The sequence below is a fragment of the Gambusia affinis genome, linkage group LG17 (genome assembly GCF_019740435.1).
Source record: "Gambusia affinis linkage group LG17, SWU_Gaff_1.0, whole genome shotgun sequence".
Taxonomy (NCBI): domain Eukaryota; kingdom Metazoa; phylum Chordata; class Actinopteri; order Cyprinodontiformes; family Poeciliidae; genus Gambusia; species Gambusia affinis.
In genome coordinates, this window is record NC_057884.1 from 347,842 (window position 1) to 368,249 (window position 20,408).

The window sequence follows — 20,408 nt, forward strand, 5'->3', positions numbered from 1 at the left end:
AATAAAATAGAGGTTATGACCATTTGAATGTTGGCACTCTGGAATCCAAATTCCTGAGAAGATGGTCTTAAAGTTTCTCCCAAACCTGTTGGGCAATCTGGGCGTTAACAACAAATGTTAAATTACTTAGCATTAATCTTACCTCACTGTCAACAAGTAGCACACCTAGGAAGGTGTGCAGATAAAGGTGTACTCTCATAAGCCACCTTTTGGCTGGTTTATCTAGTAGGAAATATACTGTATTTCTTTCTACAAGGTTTCGGATTCTGTCCCTCTTTGCACCAAGGTGGTGAGCTTTTGTTTTCTGAACCTTTGTCATGAAGTTGCCTGTTGTTACTCCTTTGTTTTGTTTGTATTCTGCTAGGGGCATTGTTATGCGAGGAGTATATGTTTTTGTGTTTGTACTCTTCTGGTTGTCTTTCGGCTGTGGTACTTGGAGGAATAAAATTTGGAGCAAAGAAACAACTGACTAACATTGGTAGCAGAGGATGGTTAGTAACTACAGAGTTCCACCAACAGTTGAAGAAGAAAAGCCTTGCGAAAGCTGGAAGAATGAAGTCAACATTTGGATGAGAGTTACAGATTTGGAGAAGAAAAAGCAAGCGCTTGCTGTTGCCCTGGCACTATCTGAAAGAGACAGTGCCAGACTCTTCCAGACTCCGGTAGACAGTAGAAATTCCGTCTACCGGAATTTTCACGGCGATGGAAATTCCAGTAGACGATCTAAATAAAGACACTGGAATGACCACATTATTCACTAAACTAGATGACTTATTCCTAAAAGAGGACAAGGACAGGATCTATGAGGCGTACTCGGATTTTCACTGAGTGATAAAAGAAGTTAACATGTCCATGTCGGACTATATTATTGATTTTGAGCAGCGTTACTTGCACATAAAAAAATGCAACATGAAGCTACCTGACGCAGTTTTAGCTTTTAAGAATTTGGACACCGCGTGTTTGGATATAACGGACAGACAGTTGGCTTTAATGGCATGCTCAGATGTACATCTGTGGCTCTATGAAGTCCAGTTTGAAGAGAATATTTGGCATTAGCCAGAAGTCCGTGTTTGCAACAGAGGCAAAAAGGCAAGTACTGGCGGCAGAAATCTCCGCAACCCGGTACAAACCCGCTGGATAAGTACCGACGACGGCCAAAATGTGCAGTGTGCCAAAGTACCTTTCACTGGGTTAAAAACTGTCTGCACAAAGCTGATGGTGTTAAAATTGCTGAGGATACAAAAGATGTGGAAGAGTGCAATTTAACTCTGTATATCAATGAATCACCAACAGATGCAGAAATATTCATGACAGAATGTTTTGGCTCAGCAATAATAGACACTGCTTGCACTAGGACAGTTTGTGGACAAGAGTGGCTGGACAACTACAGTACTGTACTGCAAAAGAAAAGTGTAAAGATTATGAAAGAGACAGAAACACAAACTCACAGGCCCTTCAGGTTTGGAGATGGAAAAATTGTCTACTCTATCAAAAAGGTAAAGATACCTGCTAAAATTGACAACACAAAGAGTAATATAAAAACTGAAGTAGTACCTGCTAACATCCTGCTGCTTCTGAGAAAAACCTCATTCAAAAGTGCAGGAACTGTTTTGGACATGGAAAGGGACAGTGCAGTGATGTTCAACCAGCCTGTCAAACTGGGCTTTACTAGTTCAGGTCATTACTGCATGAACATTGTGGACAGTGAAAATAGAAATTTTATTCATTCTGATAAGCCATTAGAAGCTACTGAGGAAGAAATATTGTCTGCAACAGACAAGATACAAGTGAAAAGATGAAAGTTCATAAACAGTTTGGACACGCCTCTGCTGATAAAATACAGAGACTAGGCCTGTCGCGATAAACGATAAATCAATTAATCGTACGATAAATTCAAACTATCGATGTCATTTTAATTATCGCCTTTATCGTCTCGTCCGGCATTTTTCTCTTTCTGTTGATGACACTGAATGAAAAAAGGCTCAACTCCGCTGCTCTCCACTGACCCTCTCTTCCTCATTTCCTTAGTGTAATGCCCAGCGCACACTACAGATCTTAGAGCTGTTGGCCGATTGTCGGCCCTTTTTCAAAACCTGAGAGACCACACATTAGCTGACAGAAATCCTAGGTATAACGGTTCCATCGGGTTCTTTCGTGCCGTGTGGTGTCCAACAATGGGCACAAAATAATGGCTACAAGTCCAGTTAACTAATTTTAAAACCAGGCATTAATCAATTATTTACTACAATCTACCTGCAATGCATGTGGCTCTACTGTCAGTGTAACATCCTGACTGAATGAAAATCATTAGAACCTTTTTATGTCACGTTAACGAAGAACAGCTGAAATGTTACCAGGTTCATCAACTGCGTAGCAATTTGGCTCCAACTCCTCCCCTCATCATTTCTATATTCTTTGTACGAAATGTTTTATAAACATTAATGTTGTTTCCACATATCATCTCCAATGTCGGCTGGACTTCGGGTTGTGCCGTGTCAGCTGTTTGGGATTCCCCTCTGTAATTTCCCCTCAGAAAGCGAGGAGGAGCGCTTTCTGATTGGCTACCTGTCACATTAAACAGGCTGGTTAGCGCGACAATCTTAGTACGATAAAAGTTCTAAGATTGTCATAAGGGAAAAATGTAGTTGTGAAATAACATGTATTGTGAACTATTGCATCAGGTAGTCGATGTTCCATCTTCTCTATTTAAATCTAATGATCACTGAAGGGCAATATGGTAAACAGATTTCATAATCTGCACTCTTTTAGTTGAATGCAGTATTTATTTACACTTTGGTGTTTTTATTCAAGTACATTTTTGTTAATAGAGACTGAGGATCCATTTTATTTTTGATTTTGGTTGTTTTGTTTATTTTATCAGTTCCAGTGTTAAATGTTCTTTTGAAAATAAAGTATATCTATCTTTGGCAGAAAATCGTAGGCATTATTATGTCACTTCCATTAAATCAGTGTACATACTATCGTCTATCGCAATAGTTTTTTGAGACAATTAATCGCCCAGCAAAATTTGCTATCGTGACAGGCCTAACAGAGACTTTTGACTAATTCTAGCAACAAGGACACAAAATGTCACAGCCTTCTGAAAAAGGTTGTGAACCAGTGTGAAATGTGTCAAAAATATTGTAATACCAAACCAAAACCTGCTTTCGGCTTGCCATTGGCATCCACATACAATGAAACAGTTGCTGTAGATCTGCACAAACTTGAAACTGGGGTTTGGTAACTACACATTGTTATCAGTCGTTTTAGTGCTGGTAGTGTCTTTACCACCAAAAGGTCTTCTGAAATAGTCAAACGTTTTATCCATGATTGCATCAGTGTGCATGGTCCACCACAAAAGTTGTTCAGTGACAATTGTGGTGAGTTTAATAACGAGGAAATGAGAGACATGGCCGAGAACTTTAATATTGAAGTTAAGACAACACCTGCTTACAGTCTGTGGACTGTAAGCAGGTGCAATGGACTGTTATAGCACCATAATCAAACTCTGACGGCGATCCTACTGAAAGTCAAAGAAAGTACTGGATGTGACTGGGGCACTGCCGTGGACTGGACCCTGATGGCTAAGAACTCTATGCAAAGTGTCCATGGATACAGCCCACATCAGCTGGTGTTCGGGCAGAATCCCAATCTGCCCTCTGTATTAATAGACAAAACTCCAGCTCTAGAGGGCACCACCAGGAGCAAATGGGTTGCCAAGCACATTTCAGCCCTGCATGCTGCAAGAAAAACTTTTACAAAAGCAGAATGTTCAGAAAGGATACGCACAGCACTAAAGAAACAGCTGCGGTCCATAGACGAGTCAAATGAAACTGTAGACAGAGTCTCTTACAGAAGAGTAGATTGTCCAGAATGGAAAGGACCATGAGTGGTGATTGGTCAAGATGGTGCAGTTGTTTTTGTTAGACCCAGAGGGACCTATGTCAGAGTGCATCAACTCGGATTGACAAAAGTTACTCATGAGAATGAAGCGCCTCAGATTACCTGCAATGAGGAGAACAATCAAGGACAACATGCAGTGGACATCATTGAAGAGAATGTAGGAGGAAACACTATTGCAGTAAATCCTGATAATTATCCTTTGCCTACTCCTGAAAATGCAGAGGCCAAGAGACAGCACAATGGGAACACCATCATGACAGGTCAAATTGTGACATTCAGAAATGTAGAGGGTGTCTCACAAAAAGCCAAAGTGTTGGGGTGTGCTGGCAAAGCAACTGGGAAATACAAAAACTGGTTTAACTTGGAGCTGCTTGAGCTTGCAGAAGTGGCTGGCAACAGTGAATCAGCTGATCTGTCACAGTTGGACGATCTTCACGTCCAGGCAGATGCTTTAGGATATGGATATGCACGAGGATGTTTTTGTGAGTAAGGACATGTCGTTTGATGAAGCAAAGGAAAATTAAATAAAAAGCTGGAAACAGAACAACGTGTTTGAAGAAATTGAGGACAAAGGACAATTTCTTGTCCTCCATTTGTTTGGTTTGCACCCTGAAAGAGACTGAAAATGGAATAATACCAAAAGCAAGACTTGTTGCACAAGGATTTGAGGAGATACAAGTTTCTGAAAACAACTTCAATAAAGGACTCTCCAACCTGTGCCTCAGAGTCATTGAGGCTCCTGGTGGCAGTTATGTCAAAAACAATGGGAACTTCACTCTATGGACATTAAATCTGTTTTTTTTTACAAAGTATGCAACTGTCCAGAGACATTTTCATCAAACCTCCCCCAGAGGCCAATAGCACAGATGTGCTTTGGAAACTGAGAAAACATGTGTATGGTTTAGCTGATGGTTCACTGTATTGGTATAATAGGGTAAAAACCATCATGATTGAAGCAGGAAGCATCATGTCTAAGGTTGACTGTGCAGTTTTCTATTGGCTGGATGAGCACAAAAATGTAACTGGTGTACTTACTTGTCATGTTGATGATTTTATACGGGGTGGATCACACATGTTTGCAGAGTCAGTCATACCTGACCTGAGGTCAAAGTTTAATGTTGGTCGTGAAGCACACAATAGCTTTTCCTATGTGCTGGTAGTACTGCTTGTCCTCCACCTATAGTCTGTGTGACTGATAATTTTTCTTGTAGATGCACTTAAGTCAACTAAGTTTGTTGCAGAAAAAGGTTACGCCTGGAAATCAGTTCAATTAAAGAGCTGATTCAAACTAAGAAAGTTCAAGTGTTGTGGTCTCAAACAAAAGACCAACTCGCAGACTGTTTAACAAAGAAGGGAGCATCCACAACCTCACTCCTTAAGGCTCTTTATGAAGGACTTTGGATTCTTCAGTAAATTCATTCACAACATGTTTCACATTCTGTCATGTTGAAACTGCTCTAACAAAATCCCTAATGGCTGTGCTTTGTCGTGAGTCTTAACAATATATATATATATATATATTTTTTTTTCTTTCTTTTTTTAAGAAAAGTGGGAGATTGTTACTCCTTTGTTTTGTTTGTATAACATGTCCATCCGCTAGGGGCACTGTTATGTGAGGAGTTTATGTTTTCGTGTTTGTACTTTTCTTCTCTGGTTGTCTATTCGGCTGTGGTACTTGGCGGAATAAAATTTGGAGCAAAGAAACAAGTTATTTTTACTGACGAACACCTGTGAACCCTGAATTTTGTGGACTGAAGTAGAGAAACGGAGCCTGTAACTTGATTATGGCAACACCACAAGAATTATTTTTATTGAAAAGTATACAACATTTTATTATAATTCACTTTAACAAAATGTCTGTCACACCATTATCTTCTGTGCAGTGGCTTCCCACCTATCTTTGAACATTTGGAAAACATCTGACATGTCATAAACATTCAGTGAATGCTTGCAGACAATGTTGACTTGTTTTAACCACAGTAAAGATTATATTGCTATTTTCACCTTGTGGTTTGTACTATAAAGTACCTATTTTTTATTTAGCTTAACCAATTCTGATAATTTTTTTTGTCAAAATTGCTGAATTTTTGCATTTTCCTATTCAAAAACTCAGAAGTGCAGCAGCAGTTTGAGCCTCACCTTGGATTGATCAACCTCTCACTAACTGCACTGGCTGTCATTCTATGAGAGCATGTTCTTCCTGTCTGTATGTCACCAATAAAATAGAGATAATGATTTATACTGTAATAGTTCATGACTTGAAAACTATACTGACCATAATTTGCATTGACCATTTAGGAAAATCTGAGAAAATATCACTTGCATAATAATTTGGAAAACTATATATAAGTTTGGATATATCTTCTCATTGAGTTCAATTAGAAAGTGTGTCCAAACTTTTGGTCTGTACTGTATATATATGAGTGTGTGTATTATGTATGTGTATATATAAATATATATATTTTTTAACTCGCCTAAGACAAGAGACGTTCTGATTACCGTATTTTCCGCACTATCTGGCGCACCTTCAATGAATGGCCTATCTTAAAACTTTTTTCATATATAAGGTGCATAGAATAGACGCTAGTAGTGGCTGTTACAGTAAATCAAACGTTAGTGCAATCACAATGTAGTAACACTCTAAATAGTGCAAAGCAATAACAATATCAATAAGTCAACATTGTTCAAATGTTAATGTCCATATTCACAATATGACCAACCTTGTTCAGCTGTAAACACACAAAATAAACATGTAAAGTTCTGGAGTTCTTCTTCTATGGGGTAAATTGAAGTCGGCAGCTGCTTACCGTAGTTGTGAGACCTGTTGTGGCTCAATATTGGTCCATATATAAGGCGCACCGGATTATAAGGCGCACTGTCGGCTTTTGAGAAAATTGAAGGTTTTTAGGTGCGCCTTATATTGCGGAAAATACGGTAACTTCAGATGGTGAGGAAAAAACGTCTGTTTATATTGTACGTACTTCAACCTATTACTTGGCAGCATTACTTTTTTCTTCTGGTATGAAATGAATGCATTTTTATTATTATTATGGTTCAACAATTTTTAGGAGGCAGACGAGGAAAAGTGAAAGGGCCAACATTTAGAATCTCTGGAGTCCAGGTTAATGCCAAGCTTGTTATCTCCCATGAAGAAGAACTGGCTCCACTCCACAAATCCATCCCTGCTGACCCTGAGGAGAGAAAGAGGTAAGGTTTCTAAATTTATGTTGAGTGACTTTCGCCTTTTGCCAGTTATTATATTGTCCTTGTAATTCACACTGAAGTATCAAAACCTTAACAGTTACTACTTAACAAATTAAACCAAATAAAGGCTAGGAATTGAACTTTACTGGAATGTTATATTACACCTAGTTTCTTATTTGTAAAAAAATGTTGAGTCATGTACAATTTTCTTCACAATTGTACATCACTTTGTGTTGATCTTTCACATTCAATTCCAGTGAATTTTATTCAGTGAATCACAATTCATTTGTGATTGTAATGTAACAAATTATGGAAAGGTTGAAGGGGTATGACTACTTTTTACAAGCCACTGTAATGTCAAAAAAATCACAAGCAAAACAATGTATGTAGAAATGCTTTTTAAAAAAACAATGTTTCCTTATGTCACGTTTTTGTGTCCTTTGTTTCCTAATATCACTTCTATTTAGTTCATTTCATTGTATAAATGGTCATAGGATGCTGCACGGTCAGCTACACAAACATACAAGGATGCAGACCAAACTTGTCATTTTACTGTATTACTTTTAATGTGGAAAGATAGGCCGGCGATGGATGGATAGCACTGTCAAAAATAATCACTATCAGCTTTCGGTGTGAATGCAGATTTGCAGCGAACTCTTTTTACAGGGTAAGAAGACTAACTGTCATATACTTTATAAGTATGTATGCTGAAGAGGATCCTTGTCCCTTCTGAAATGTGCCACCCTCTTGGTGGTCTTCACATTGTTGCAGAGGTAATTTTTTTCTGCACCACTGCATCAGATGTTAGGCTTAGGGTTACCCTAGGGTTACCCTAACCTCGCCTCAGTCGCCCCTTGTACCTTTCGCTCTTTCGGTAAGCTAAATGTGGCTACGTAGTGAAACTAGCTAAAAGTGAATAAACTGAGTTTTAAGTCTCCCGCAGTTCTAAGAGCAGTGGAGTGAATGCCTCCTGAGCTTTTCACCATGTGCACGGTTCTAGCGGGGTCACCAGTTTATCAGATTTTTTTGTAGTATTACAAACTGTAAAGCAGACGACTGTGCTCTGCCGCACTCCACTGTGCTTCTCCTGAGTGCCGCGCTAAGACTGTGGGAAGTTATAATAATTTTAAAAAGCGTATTGAATCCACTGTTTTTAAGGGACGTGGGGACTATGCATGACAACCTGTATTTGTGTAGTTTAGGTTTGTGTTGGTTTTGTGCGACACGCACATGATGCGCTTTAGCAGATGTGCTTAGTGGCGGTTTCTGATATGGGCAGCATGGGCAACCACCCAGGGCATCATCATCATAATTTTTTTCCGTCTGTCAAATTAGCTTTGGAAGCATTTTTGCAACCTAATAAATCTTTATTTAACATTCCTGGACCTGTACAAAAAATTGAGCTTGTTAAAATGACAGCAGTCTGGACAAAATAGCTTTTGGGGTTTGGTTTCAACATATATTTTTAATATGGTATCCCAGAAATGCCATGTCTGCTGTTAGGGTCAATATTGAAATTTGTTTTATTTAAGATTTTTTAAAGAATCTTCCTTGTAAACATAAGGTACAGTGTATTGCAAAAGTATTCGGCCTCCTTGAACTCTTCAACCTTTTGTTGCTTTTCAGGCTTCAAATATAAAAATAAAAAAATATATATTTTGTGAAGAATCAACAACAAGTGGGATACAATCATGAGGTGGAACAAAATTTATTGGATATTTTCACCTTTTTTGACAAATAAAAAACTGCAAAGTGGGCCGTACAATATTATTTGGTCTCCTTGCATTAATACTTTGTAAGTGCCACCTTTTGCTGCGATTACAGCTACAAGTCACTTGGTTTTGTCTCTATCAGTTTTGCACATCAAGAGACTGAAATTTTTGCCCAAACAGCTGGAGCTCAGTGAGGTTGGATGAAGAGTGCTGGTGAACAGCAGATTCTCAAATGGATTCAGGTCTGGACTTTGACTTGGCCATTCTAACAAGTTTATTCATTTATTTGTGAACCATTCCATTGTAGGTTTTGCTTCATGTTTGGGATTATTGTCTTGTTGGAAGATAAATCTCCGTCCCAGTCTCGGGTCTTTTGCAGACTCCAACAAGTTTTCTTCCAGAATGGTTCTGCATTCAGCTCCATCCATCTTCCCATCAACTTTAACCATCTTCCCTGACCCTGCTGAAGAAAAGCAGGCCCAAACCATGATGCTGCCACCACCATGTTTGACAGTGCGGATGGTGTGTTCAGGGTGATGAGCTGTTGCTTTTACGCCAAACGTATCATTTTGGATTGTGTCCAAAAAGTTTGATTTTAGTTTCATCTGACCAGAGCACCTTCTTCCATGTCTGCTGTGTCTCCCAGGTGGCTTGTGTCAAACTTTAAATAAGACTTTTTATGGGTATTTTTGAGAAATGTCTTTCTTCTTGCCACTCTTCCATAAAGGCCAGATTAGTGCAGTGTACCACTGATTGTTGTCCTATGGACAGACTCTCCCACCTCAGCTGTAGATCTCTGCAGTTCATCCAGAGTGATCATGAGCCTCTTTGTTGCATCTCTTGATCTTTCTTCTTCTTGTTCCAGATGAAAGTTTAGAGGGACTGTCGCGTCTTGCTGGATTTGCAGTGGTCTGATACTCCTTCCATTTCAATATGATCGCTTGCTCAGTGCCCCTTGAGATGTTTAAAGCTTGGGAAACCTTTTTTTTATTTTTATTTTTTATCCGAATCTGGCTTTAAACTTCTCCACAACAGTATCTGGGACCTGCCTGGTGTGTTCCTTGGTCTTCATGATGCTCTGTGCGATTTAAACACAACCCTGAGACCATCACAGAGCAGGTGCATTTATGCAGGACTTGATTACACACAGGTGGATTCTATTTATCATCAGTCATTTAGGACAACATTGGATCATTCAGAGATCCAAACTGAACTTCTGGAGTGAGTTTGCTGCACTGAAAGTAAAGGAGACGAATAATATTGCACAACACACTTTGCAGTTTATTATTTGTTAAAGTTTAAAATATCCAATAAATTTTGTTCCACCTCCGAATTGTGTCCCACTTGTTATTGATTCTTCATAAAATAATAAAAAATTTAGATCTTTATGTTTGAAGCCTGAAAAGCAGCAAAAGGTTGAAAAGTTCAAGGGGGCTGAATACTTTGGCAAGGCACTGTACATTATGAATGTGCTGCGACAATTACAGCCTTGTCATGATTGTTGTGTTGTTTTACTGAGAATTTGATCAGAAATGCCTTGAAATGCTGGCTGCAGTGTGTATCCCGACATACAAGGTACATATTTTCACAAGGGAACAGAATTTCGCACAAGACCTGGTCTATGGAAATGTGACTGCTTTGTAGTAGAGCAGGGTTTCTGAAGTAGAGCCAGTGGAAAAGGGTTTCTATTTGGCATCTGTACCTGACTGACATGACAGTTGCTATGTCAGTTGTTAGTGGTTGCTATGATGACTATAATAAATGAGCCAGAACCTTGTGGTGCATTCACATCAAACGTGTTTCACGTCAGGTGTCTGGTTTACATTCAAAATCCATGTGGAGGCACATCGATGGCCCTTCATGTCTCGGTTCGTAGAGCATTTGACGTGTCCAGTGTGTCCATCTAATAAGCCAGCAACGGGAAAATGGTTAGAGCGATTTTGACGTGCCCTTGATACATAAAAAAAAAAAAAAAACAGAAGTCTCTAGAGAAGTCTGAAACATTTATTAACATAGTGACAAAGTGGATAAGTTGATGATTGTGCTTCTTTCATCCTGATCATACCCTGACCCATCTCCTCTGCTCATCCCTTGACTCAGCTGTGACTGTTGGGTTAGTTACACTTTAAAGAGTCACGGCATGATTGCAAAAGAATGGCTGTTGAATTTTACCAGTTTTCTTTTAATGTCTGTCTGTCTATATAGGTGGTTCCTATCTCGATCGATATACAACAGAAAGATAGATAGCCACACAGGCACACCCACTAGAAGGAAACAAATGCACCCTGGAGGAGGTTCCCAGTATAACACTTTCCATCTACAACATATTTCATTCATTCTATTGGCTGTGATGATTGCCAATAGATGAAAGTATGTTTCGGTCCCGAAACATACTTTTATGTTTCGTGAGAGAGTAGAAGAGCATTTGCAAGCGAGCAGAGAGGTTTGGAAGCAGAGATTTGATCTGAGAAGAGAGAGAACTTTTGAGTACGAGGAGAAAGGTATGGGAGAACACAGTGGATATTTGTAAGAAAGCAGAAGTTTTGAGTGTAAGCATTACAAGTTTTGAGAACAAGACATGATATCCTGCTTTCAGACTGAAAATGTGTGCTCTCGACATGACAGTGAAATTCCCCCATTTAAGTTTGGTTTACTAAAGGAACTCATAAACTGTGGTTAGTCTTTTACTTGTGTAAATCTCTAAATTGACAACTTTGCTAGGAATTTGAAAAATAGCATACTGTAGTTCTCAACCACCACCTGAGTTTGTTTTTTACATATTCATAATCACAAGAAGTATGTCTAAGCCTGAACTTTTTCTAATTGTAAAGGTACATGATTCCATGTCACTCGAAGGCAGCGCACTTTGACATTGAATGGGGAAAGGAGGATGATTCAAGTCTTCTCATAGGAATTTATGAATATGGATATGGCAGCTGGGAGATGATCAAGATGGACCCGGACCTAAATCTCACACACAAGGTAAGTTCACATCATCTCAATGCTGTCTTAGCTTTGACAGGCTACTAGGCCAGGATATTATACAGAAATATGACAGATATTAAATAATATGGGTGTGTTATCAACAGAGTTGATAATCCTCCAATCCTCCTTGTCAAGGAGATTCTATTGAGACCATGTGACTTTATCAACAGACTCTCATGACTCTCTCTGTTCAGAGTTCTTATCAGGCCCAGAATAGGACTCATTTTCAGCCCCGTAGTTCCATCCCTCAGACTGGCATGCTTAATAAAAGGTAGACTTTAATGTTAAAATGATCTAATTATATATCATAACATAACCTATTATATTATATTAAAAAATAAAATAAGACCTTTGCTCTTCCTATTTTCCATCTTTTGAACACCACTGACTGAGTGCATTGACATTTTATGTCTATTGATTCTTTGGAAAAAGGAAGAAATAAAAGAGAAAATTTCCAGTGGAGATAGACCACTGTCCACCTCAGCAGTAGCAAGCTTATCTGATCAACCCACTGCCATGTCTGGACACCAGGGTAAAAAAAAGAGAGAAAGGAAGAAAAAACAGGCCCTGGTAGCCCAAACATCAGACTAGTGCACCTACAATTATCCCGGCTCCTCGGGTTCAGTAATCCTGGCATGGGTCTTAGGAATAAATTGATTTTCACTGACGAAAAAGTCAAGACCAGTCATACAGAGTCAAAGTCAGTTACATACTTTCTAATGTGACTGTAGTTATTACACAATTTCAGTTTATTATTAAAACTGATCAATCCCTGGCTTCAGAAGAGTTTATTGGGGGGGCAGATTATATGACAGTAAAACAAGGTTTAATTTAATAATAAATACTCAAACCTTTATGTAATATTTCTAATAAAATAACCATGTTGATGCAAAAATAAACAGTAAGAATATAAACACTGACATGCTTATAATGCTGAGTGATTATACTCAGATTTTCATAAGAAATCTGTTTCCAATCTCTGAAGTCCATTCCTTTATACAAAATCAGTATGATCTAGAAAGAGTAAAAATGATATTAGTGAAGTAAGAAAAGTTACTAAGGTAAATGTAACCAGTACTACCCACTTTTGAACATAGATAACAACAAAATTAGTATCTTGTTCTTGTTAACAAGGTCAACGTGATATATTGGCATTAGCTAGTCATCTTTTATCTAACTTTACCTATATTGAACAGCTTTAGTCAACTCACTCGGTTAGCTTGGGGGGAAACTGGGCAAAGTTCTTTGCGTTTTGCTGGTTTGCTGCCATGATTCTAACACCCCTGAGCAGCTCTGCGCAGCAGGTCTCCTTTGCTGCCGCACAAGTATAAACCCAGCACGAGCGTCTTAGCGCTCATGTTACATTTAAATGCGGCTCGGAAAAACACGTTATGACATGTTAACAACAAATTATGCAGTTGTAGCGGTTGAAAAAAGTGCAGGTGGCAGCGGGCTCTGACACAGAAAGTGCGGGAGCCTCTGCTGCATCAAATCAAGATAGGACTATCAGAAAGACGGTCACTCTGAGGTAAAAATGAAAATTTGCTTTCAGTAGAGGGGAGCACGGCTGACACTGTGGGCAGCCAATGCCCGCCCATGCCGCCAGGCCTGCTTGGGAAACCCACCCTATAGCTTTGAATTGCTGACTTGCAGATTCACTCCTAGACATAAATGAAATGACAGTGGACTGTTGATTGCATTGAGGCATTAATGTTGCAGCAATTCTTCATACTAGCATGCATGGCGCAACAGCTGAACAAACATGCTTCATTTTTAGGACATGGTCTCTGCACTTCACATTGCCTCATTGAGCATGCTGCACTTTTGATTTCTGTTTTCTTTTTTTTCCACTTGCTCCATGTAATGCTTTTGGATAATTAAGAAATATATCTTTTGTTAATGTCAATTTGGTAGCATAACTTATTTCATCACACTGTAATAAACAATTAAAGTATGCTGACAATATGCTGGCTAATGTAAAACAGCAAGTCAACAGTGGGTAACCATGGCAATTAGCAAGTATGAAAAAAGTATGAAGAGGCATGTAAATTTGAGCAATGTAATTGCCATTGTGGTAGGTTAGCAGTTTGAACAGAAAAAAAACACGGTGTTCAGTTTGAATTCATGTCCAGGGGAGAAGTAGCCATCTGGCGTATAGACTGACGCACATAAATGGGGCGGCCCGAAGCTGATATACTTTAACAAAATAAGTATATTAAATATCTTTTTGTATTATTGTTATTTTTGAACCATTGAGATTACAAAAGCTTGATTCCACCTGAAGGTCACAGTTCCAGTCTGTGATCAATTATAAATTTTGTTCCCTTTACCATTTACATGTGGACTTACTGAAAGATGTTTCATCTTTTTTTTCTAAGTATTAATCCAACATTCTTGCATATTGTGTTTGGTTAACATTGGACACTCATTTAGACCATAGAATAGTGAACTTGTTCAGTTGAAGACAGATTGAGAATGTTAATTTTTCCATCTGATTTTATTAACACACTCTCCATTCTTCTACAGTGGGTAGGACTAGGGAGGTCAGGGAGGAGCCAGCATCTGGTGACAGTTTTGTACAGGCTGTAGTTAATATACAGATATTTTGTGTTGTCAGATAGAAATTCTGTTTTACCCAGAATAAAGGTGGTGAATTTAAAAGGTATTCTTATATTAAAGATATTTTCAATATATTTTCTGTATTTATATCCAATATTGTCTAATAACACTACAGTCTGAAAATATATGCCAGTGGTTGGGTTCTGTTTCCACATTGCCTGCTGCACTTAGGCTCACCACTAGTGCAAGAAATTTTATTTTTCGGTGTTATAAAAAATCTAAGAAATACAATATGTATTCATGTACAATATGAGTTGTATAGTTACTGCATGACACTCACTGTCATGCAGTAACTGTGCCATTCTTTTGTGATTTTCTTTTGACTTTCCTTTTCTCACTTTGTTTTCACATATAAAGTTGAATGTATGTTTTTAACTCACAAGTCCTTTGTATAGCCATGACATAATACGTTTTTTGGAATGGACCTGATATGCCATTAGTATTCCATTAAGCACTGATTCCTGCTCATCTAGATGTCTAATAATTTCCTGATTAAGATTATGAAATACCTGAAGATATCTATAAAAATCTTGTTTTAAGTGTTTGAACTCTTATTTGCCCTTTATCCATTAACGAGAAATGTGTTGGTATACCTTTAGATGACCAATTACAGAATCCGGTATAAAAATTTTATTTGGTTTAAAATCCGGGTCATAAATACACCATCTTATAATTCTCAGGTTATAATGTAGTAGGGCTGTTGTAAACAAATATTTTAGTAATTGAGTAATCTCTCGATTATTCTTAAGGTCAGTCGAGTAATTGGATAAAAAAGATAAAACATTGGTAAATCTAACATCAGTAGGATTACCATTGCATATCAACATCATTCCAATTTTTCACATTTGAGCTTCCCTAACAATACCTTTTCTGAAGTTTAGAAAATTAACCTATAACAATAATAGCTCACTTCTAAGTTAGCTTGAAGAAAAGTTATACAAAAATCTGAAGTTATATTCAATTCAATAATAACGAGGCAGGCTCACAAATACACTTCTAAAAAAGGTCTATACTCCAGCTTTTAGTTTGTATTTATCTTAAGTCAATTTAATAGATGAATGCTCACCTTGCCCAGACATTTATAGCTTTTATGTTTATGTTGGCGATGGAATTTGACACCTTTGTTCGTCACACACGGAAACATCTACCAGCTACGTACTGCCAGGTACACCTTCAGCGATCTTCCTCGCTCTGAACCGCCATTAGGCAGCAGCTCCAGGGGGAGAAAAGCTACCGTACTCCAGACATCGTGCCAGTCATTTTAAGGATGGTTATTAGTTCCCCGAAAAATGACAAAGACTCAGACATTATCATCAATCAATAAAATCCTTGCAGGTTGAACATGAAAACTGGACGTCATGCTGCTAACACTTAGCTTTGGTCAAGCACTCAGGTGGAAGTGAGAGCTCTGGGCAACGCAAGTAATAACCCAGCTGGAACACAGTACGCTAAATAATAAAATAGAACTTAACGAAGTTTCAAGGCAGATAAATTTTCCTCGAGGAATTTTAATAATCGAGGTGCTCGAATCTCTCGTGGAATCGTTTCAGCCCTCTAATGTAGTTTATGTTCCTGTTTAACTTTTGACCAGATTTTTAATTGGAATTTTACCAAGGATTTTCAGTTTTGAGTAGAATCTGTTCTAAATCTTACTTCCCCAATACTGCCTAAAGAGGGGGATCCCAATTAAGAGCTAATTCAATATCCTTCCATCAAGCAATATAGTTTTTATTGCAAAAGTTTATTGGTTTAATTTGTGCAGAATAGAAGTAATTCTTCAAATGTGGATTCATTCATGCCCCCTTTTTCTTTTGAGAGCTGTACTGTTTTAAGTCAGATTCTCTGCTCTTTTGCTAGCCATATAAATTTGGAAAGCATTGTATCCCACTCTATAAATTGCTTTTTTGTAATTTCTACTGGTAGGGCTTGGATCAAGAACATAAATTTTGGTAATAGATTGGAAATATAACGATGGACTGTCACCTCCTTCATGAGTTTAACCCAAAGAATAGAATCTGTGAAAATGAACCTAAGTTTAGTCACATCGTGGTTTCAATTCTATCTGTAAATAAATGCATCTTTAATAAAAATAACGGTGTTGTTTGAACTGTAATCCAGCTTCTACCAGATGATCCTGACAAGAAGCCACAAGCCAAGCAGCTCCAAGCCAGAGCAGACTACCTCATCAAATTACTGAGCAAAGACCTGGCCAAAAGAGAAGCACAGAAACAAACTGGAACAGTGGGTCTCATTTTCATCGATTTATTCTTCCACATTAAGACCTGTTAGAGTTCTTAATGATAAATGAACTTTTTGTATGTTGTCTAGGTTAATTCACGGAAGAAGAAACCAAGAAGGAAAATCGGCAAAACTCTGAAGTCAATAAAGGGGGATGATGTGATCAAGAGCCCATCTTCCGATCTGACTTCAGACAAGAGATCCGATGATGAGAATGAAATTGATGTGGAAAAGGTAAACTTGAATCCTATTTGCCTATTTTGTTTTTTACTGCCTTAAACCTTAGTTTTTATGGGTATGGTAACATGGTTTACTGTTTTAGAGGATGGCAACCGGGAGGGCTCCAACCAAACATGTTCAAGAAGACAAATTAAAGGGAAAGGACGAGTATGATGAGGATCATGAGCATCAAGCTTCTTCATCAGAGGAGAGAGACTGTGAAGAAAAAGAGGGAAAAAAAGAGGAGGCTGAAAGCTGTGACATTAAAGAGAGTAAGGAGCCAGTACAGAAAATGGAGGATGACAACGGAGAAAAGGTGATAAAAGTTGTCTAAAGACAAAGTGAACAACTACATTTTGTTTATAAATTCAAAAAATCTACCTTTTTCTCTGACTTTGATTCTAAATTCTTTTCATCAGATTGAAGTAAAAACCGAAGTACGAGAAAGGACAAAGAGAGCTTCTAACTTATCTGTTCAGAAGACATATACTGCAGATAATGTGCCAGTATGTGAGGAATCTGAGGAATTAGACCAAAGAACTTTCAGCGTGGTATGTTGATCAGTGCTTATTCAGTCTTATTCAGTCACATTGTATTTACTTCACTACTTTACTTCACTAAAATAGTGAAGTAAAGAGCATGTGTTGACACAAGAGGATAGGATAGCAGATTTTACTTATCACAATATTCTTATTCAAGTGGGTGAACCTATAAGCCCTTTTAAAAATGAGAAATGAACTGGATTTTGAAAATAAGACTAGGTCACAGTAATATCTCATTATTTTTGATTTATAAACTAAATTGTTTTTAACATCTAAAATTTCAGTAAAAATAGCCAACATTACTAAACAGACAACTTATTGTGAGAAGTTATTGAAGTCACAGTTGAAATTAACTTTTTCATGCATGAATTATCATCCTTTGTGTCAGGATTTTTTTCCAATGTTTTAAAGGAATAAAAAAAGATAGTGTTACACTCCCAGAGTCTAGGGGTTCAGGGGCGATAACATAAAAATGTCCAGAGAAATAGCAAGTATATGTAAAGGTGATTTATTACAAACAAAGGAGGTTTCACAGAACCAAGACACAATAAATTCAACCCAAATAATACAAGAGGGAATTAAAAAAAACAAGGCGAACTAACAAACTAAAGAATGTTAAGTGTAAATTAAATTACATAGTATCCAAACAAGTCAAGCCAAAGTAAACTCAAATAACCCGAAAGAAAAGACAAAAGGGAGCACCAGAAACCTCCCTAGCACAAGCTTCTAGCTTGAAAAAGCAAACAAAGGCAAACTGCAATAGCAGACCAAGCAAAAAAAGTTCCAAAATTGCCCAAAGCAGTAGCAAAATACAAAAGGTTGGGGAACAGCTTTACAAAACCTCTTTCTACTAGCTGCCCCACTGGAGGAATGATTTCCAGGCCTTTTATATGGTGCAGGTGGACCTCTTAAACATCTGATTGGCTTGCCATGCTCTGCTGATCCAATGGGGTGTGGCTCCTGCAGCTTCCAGGCAGCCAATCAGAAGGGGTGCTGTCACAGCTGATCCTGCATAACAAACTAAAGAAAAGGAGCCTGCACAGCCTCAAGAGGCCAGGGGCTGTAATAGATAGGGAAAAACAAAAAGTATTTTTTTTAGGTGATCAATTGGAATTTTCTCCAAATACCAAGTTGCTATTTGAAAAATACATCAGTACGATTTTTACTTGTAGACAACTACAGCAGTGGTCCCCAAACCCCAGGCCATGGACCAATACCGGTTCATGGACCAATCGGTACCAGGTCGCGCAAGAAATAATTAAATATTTCCGTTTTATGTATTTTTTGAGCCTGGATGATCTTTTATTTTGAAAATCCTTTAGCCGAATTCTCTCGGTTACATCTTGCCACCAACATTGAGCCCAGAAGCAGCAAAATGAGTAAGAAACAGATCAGATGTCTTTGTAAAGTTTCTTTGGGAAAGGAAAAGGCCCAGAGAAGAGACAGGAGAATGGATTTATCCCAGTAGGTGATTCACATATTCCGAGCTCTGCATGATGTGCAGTGACCGGTTCACTAATGAGGGAATGAAGCCTTCAAACTGCTTTGCTACATAGAGACTAGGCAGCATAAGCAACACCTCGGGTGTCATTGTCTTCCATCAATCCCAGGTGGGACCGTCTTGTTGCAGATAAAGAAGTTCAGGGCTCCCATTAATTTGCTGCTATCAAGAGTTCAAATTTTTATGAAAGTAAAATGTTTGTTTTCGTGGTGCATCTGTGTCTTATTTTGAAGGGATATGTAAACATTGCCATAGCGACCAGAGTCAGAAAGCGTTAGGGCAGTGGTCGAGACGAGAGGATAGGAGTAGAGCTTATGAGTCTTAAGTCTGGTTCACATGGCACGATTTTAGAAATGTCGGCAGATTTTCCACACTTCTGTGACCACACAGGAGCCGATAAAAGTCCAACAGGTTCCATCCACCTTCCACACAGCAGGAGCAACACACCACATAAGAACCGATTCCACTCACGAACATCCCGATTCCAAAAGAAAATCCCATAAAATCCCCAACATACAATATATGAATTAGAATAAACAAAACACAGACGATGATGTAGAAACAGTAGTGATAGTTTGTGGACTCATTTTAAGTGATAAAAGATGTAACAAAAAGAAAGGCGCTGGATAAATGACGGTGGGTGGAGCCGCTCAATTTGCTGCACTGTGCAAAAGACAGATGTTCTGTTGATAATTATACGCTGTCAGAATAACATACATGCTAATTTGACAGCATGTATACTATTCTGTTCTACTGCGTCTGGGTCCCCTGCTACTACTAATGTACCTGCTACTACTGCTGTTTCCTCCACAGTTAAGTCCAGCGGTAGTGGAATTTTATTGCACAATCCTCCCTGACCCCCAGGCCACAGTAAAGTTGCCAAACCTTGACCGGTTCATGGTGGTAAAAGATTGGGGGCCACTATCTACAGTAGAAGTAGGGACAGGGTCTCTCGGCATGCTTTTTTGTCTGTCAGCCATATTGGATTTAACAAAAATTATTTCTTGCATTTGCAGCTGATGGCCAGTAGTTGATAGTGTATTTTATGATGCATTAGTATCCACTTCAGTGGTCTGTGTGCATTTATAACATAAAAATCCACAAAAAGCACAAGAAAATGGCTTTTCGATCACTGTCCACTGTAGTGACCTCTATGCATGAAAGGGTTCAAATAGACTCGATAGATATACTGCTAGATAGACTAACAGATAGACTGGCCATTTGGTGTACTGGTAGACTGACGCCCACTTATAACACGGGCCAGGGCCGTCATAACCAAAAAAGAGCATTGCTAATAAATTTTATCAACTGCAAGAGTCCATTGGTTGCTTTTCTAGATAAATGGCAGGCTAATCCAATGACATTTTTCAACCCGCCCTCCCTTTCGAGTAAGGTTAGCAAATTTTTTTCTATTAGAGCTGACCAGAGTTGAGGAGAACTGAGTTTAAACAGATAAACTTCAAAAGTGCAAGGGGCCACAGAAAA

The 20,408-nt window shown here is 38.4% G+C and overlaps 1 protein-coding gene across 3 annotated transcripts in view; it reads left to right on the forward strand.

Moving 5' to 3' along the window:
- chd1 (chromodomain helicase DNA binding protein 1) overlaps window positions 1-20,408 on the forward strand; it is a 79,203-nt gene that overhangs the window by 47,013 nt on the left and 11,782 nt on the right. For all 3 annotated transcript variants that reach the window (XM_044144099.1, XM_044144098.1, XM_044144100.1), the window contains exons 26-31: window positions 6,972-7,110; window positions 11,651-11,801; window positions 16,542-16,664; window positions 16,752-16,895; window positions 16,984-17,196; window positions 17,300-17,431. In XM_044144099.1, the coding sequence (XP_044000034.1) occupies window positions 6,972-7,110; window positions 11,651-11,801; window positions 16,542-16,664; window positions 16,752-16,895; window positions 16,984-17,196; window positions 17,300-17,431 (902 nt within the window). The remainder of the gene's footprint in view (window positions 1-6,971; window positions 7,111-11,650; window positions 11,802-16,541; window positions 16,665-16,751; window positions 16,896-16,983; window positions 17,197-17,299; window positions 17,432-20,408) is intronic.